Below are 2999 nucleotides of genomic sequence, written 5' to 3'. Positions count from 1 at the left end.
CCCCGCCCAGGTAAGTGCTGGCTTTTCTGCTTCCTCTGGACGCTCAGGCGAGTCCAGTCCCGACCCGAGGCTCCGAGGCTCCGGCGTTGGCAAAGGTGGGACGTGCCTGGGGGGCACCGCCGCCCCGCCCCGCTCCTCCCTCCTCCTCCTCCACCCTCTCTCTGCAGCCGCTCCCTAGCACCTGGGCCGCCCCGCCCGCCCCCGCCCCTACTCACGCTCCTCTCTCCTTTCTCCCGCACGCCCGCCCGGCAGTCTCGCCCAAGAACTTCAGGGTGAAGATGGTCATGAAGACCTCGGTCCTGCTCAGCTGGGAGTTCCCCGACAACTACAACTCGCCCACGCCCTACAAGGTGCGGCCGGCCGGGCCAGCTTAGGGGCTTGTCCTCGGGACATGGCTCAGCGTGACGGGGACTCTGAGTGGGGCTCAGGCTGGGATCCGGGCTCGGCCATAGTCGGGATTCACCTTGGGATCGAGGTTCGGCCTGGGACTCAGGGCTCAGCGTGGCTGGTGCTGAGCCTGGAATCAGGGCCCAGATGGGGACTCAGTCTTCGGTCAGGGTTTAGAGGAGACCACGGCTCTCTCTGGGACCCGGGCTCAGTCAGGCCTGGGATTCAGGACTGGGATTCGGGGCTGCGGCTCAGCCTGGATTCAGTTTGGGATCAGGGTTCAGTCCGGCTTGAGGCCCCGTCCAGATCAGGGCTTAGAGTAGAGATGAGATCTGGGATCGAGGCTCTCGGGGCGGCGTTCGAGTCAGGGCTCAGCCTGGGAATTGCAGCTTTGCAACCTCAGAGTCCAGATCACGGCTCAGCCTGGGTCGGGGGACGGCTGAGATTGGGGCTCAGCCACGGGTCAGGGGTCGGCTGAGATTGGGGCTCAGCCATGGGTCAGGGGTCAGCTGAGATTGGGGCCCAGCCTGGGATCCAGGCTCCGTCAGGGCTGGGATTCAGGGCTGGGGCTCAGCCTGGGATCAGGCCCCGTCAGGACTGGGATTCCGGGGCGGGGCTCAGCCTGGGATCAGGCTCAGTGAGGTCTGGGATTCGGGGCTGGGGCTCAGCCTGGGATCAGGCCCCGTCAGGGCTGGGATTCGGGACTGGTGGGATGAGGCTCCGTCAGGACTGGGATTCGGGGCTGGGGCTCAGCCTGGGATCAGGCCCCGTCAGGGCTGGGATCCGGGGCGTGTGCCGTCAGCCCCGCTGAGCCCGCTGAGCCCGCCCCGCCCGCAGCTCCAGTACAACGGGCTCACGCTGGAGGTGGACGGCCGCACCACCAAGAAGCTCATCACGCACCTGAAGCCCAACACCTTCTACAACTTCGTGCTGACCAACCGCGGCAGCAGCCTGGGCGGCCTGCAGCAGACCGTCACCGCCTGGACCGCCTTCAACCTGCTCAGCGGCAAGCCCAGCCTCGCCCCCAAGCCCGACTCCGACGGCTTCATCACAGTGTACCTGCCCGACGGCCAGAGCCCCGTGCCCGTCCAGTACGCCGCCCGCCCGGGGCCCGCCCGGCCTCTCCGCGCTTGCGCCCTTCCCTGTCTGTAATCGCCGGCCACCATTGCCCGGATCGTGGGTCCTCGCGGAGATCCAGTGCTGCCCGGGGGCCCAGAGGACGCTCCTGCCTCTGCCCAGCATTCCCTGACACCCCTATGTACCTGACCCTGCACTGGGCAGCCTCGGGCCCCCGAGGGACATTGGCTCTGGGCTCTCTGAGTGTTTGGGGAGAGAGCTGGACGTCCCCCGTCAGGAGAGAAGGATGCTGGCTAGGAGAAGAATTCGGGGCTGGGAAGCACGGCCGTTGAGGCTGGGCTTTGAAGGATGCGTAGGAGGCCGAGCACTAGCCCTGCTTTCTAGGAGGAAGGCTCTCACAGAAACCGCAGTGGCTTGCGGCCGGGGCAGAGGATAGGCCCCTTGTAGAAACGGGGAGGAAGGGAAGGCAGCACCCCAGGCAAGCCCGCTCACCCGACTGTCCCACCCCCCGCAGGAACTACTTCATAGTCATGGTGCCGCTGCGCAAGTCTCGTGGAGGCCAGTTCCTGACCCCGCTGGGCAACCCGGAGGACATGGACCTCGAGGAGGTGAGGGGCCGGCGCCCGATCCGGGGGCCCCCGACGTGCGCCAGCGTCCCCGTGCACAGGCGCTCGGCCGACCTCTGAGCCACCCGCACCTCCGTTCCCGCAGCTCATCCAGGACATCGCGCGGCTCCAGAGGCGCAGCCTGAGGCACTCCCGCCAGCTGGAGGTGCCGCGGCCCTACATCGCCGCCCGCTTCTCCATGCTGCCGTCTGCCTTCCACCCCGGCGACCAGAAGCAGTACGGGGGCTTCGACAACCGGGGCCTGGAGCCCGGCCACCGCTATGTTCTCTTCGTGCTCGCCGTGCTCCAGAAGAGCGAGCCCGTGAGTCCCGCGTGGGGTCTGCTCGCCCCGAGGGGGGCCCCAGCTCAGCTTCTGGGCCCTGTGCTCAACGCCAGGCCCCGTTCCTCCCCGCTGCACGAGGTCCGAGCGAGGCAGAGGGGAAAGCTGCTAAGAGGAAGGGACGCTGGCCGTGGGGCTTTGAGGGATGAGTAGGAGTTCAGAGGAGGGCATCCAGGGTCTGCATGTCCTCTCAGTCTGTTATGGAGCTGCTAAACAGAAATACTGGGTTGTCGGGAAAGTCATGACACATTTTTGCGTCGACAAATATAGAAAAACACGGCGTGACTTTCCTGGTGACCCGATACTTGAGCCTTAAGCATAGGGGAATCTTTGGCTCACGCTCTGGTGGCTGGAGAGGCCGAGGCACCCGACTCCCGCCCGGCCTCTACCATCACACGTGGCAGAGCATAGGGGGGAGGTCAGAGGACATGAGCAGAAAGACCTGGGGACAGCGCCCCTTGTTTTACGTTTTTTTTTGTTGTTGTTTTTTGCTTTTGTTTTTGTTTTGTTCTTTTTTTGGAGAGGTTTTCTATAGGGCGCGTGTGCTCGCCACAAAGACAGAGAGAGACAGAGAGACAGAAAGCGAGAAA

General features: G+C 65.1%; 1 protein-coding gene across 1 annotated transcript in view; it reads left to right on the top strand.

Moving 5' to 3' along the window:
- Positions 1–2999, top strand: part of LOC102481864 (protein tyrosine phosphatase receptor type S) — a 44527-nt gene that overhangs the window by 23268 nt on the left and 18260 nt on the right. Inside the window, exons 12-15 of the mRNA XM_006171864.2 lie at positions 253–350; positions 1225–1478; positions 1979–2072; positions 2176–2391. Of these exons, the coding sequence (XP_006171926.1) occupies positions 253–350; positions 1225–1478; positions 1979–2072; positions 2176–2391 (662 nt within the window). The remainder of the gene's footprint in view (positions 1–252; positions 351–1224; positions 1479–1978; positions 2073–2175; positions 2392–2999) is intronic.

The sequence above is a fragment of the Tupaia chinensis genome, unplaced genomic scaffold, assembly GCF_000334495.1.
Source record: "Tupaia chinensis unplaced genomic scaffold, TupChi_1.0 Scaffold149964_2, whole genome shotgun sequence".
NCBI lineage: Eukaryota > Metazoa > Chordata > Mammalia > Scandentia > Tupaiidae > Tupaia > Tupaia belangeri.
Note: the sequence above shows the minus strand (reverse complement) of the source record. Positions and strands in the feature narration are given on the sequence as shown.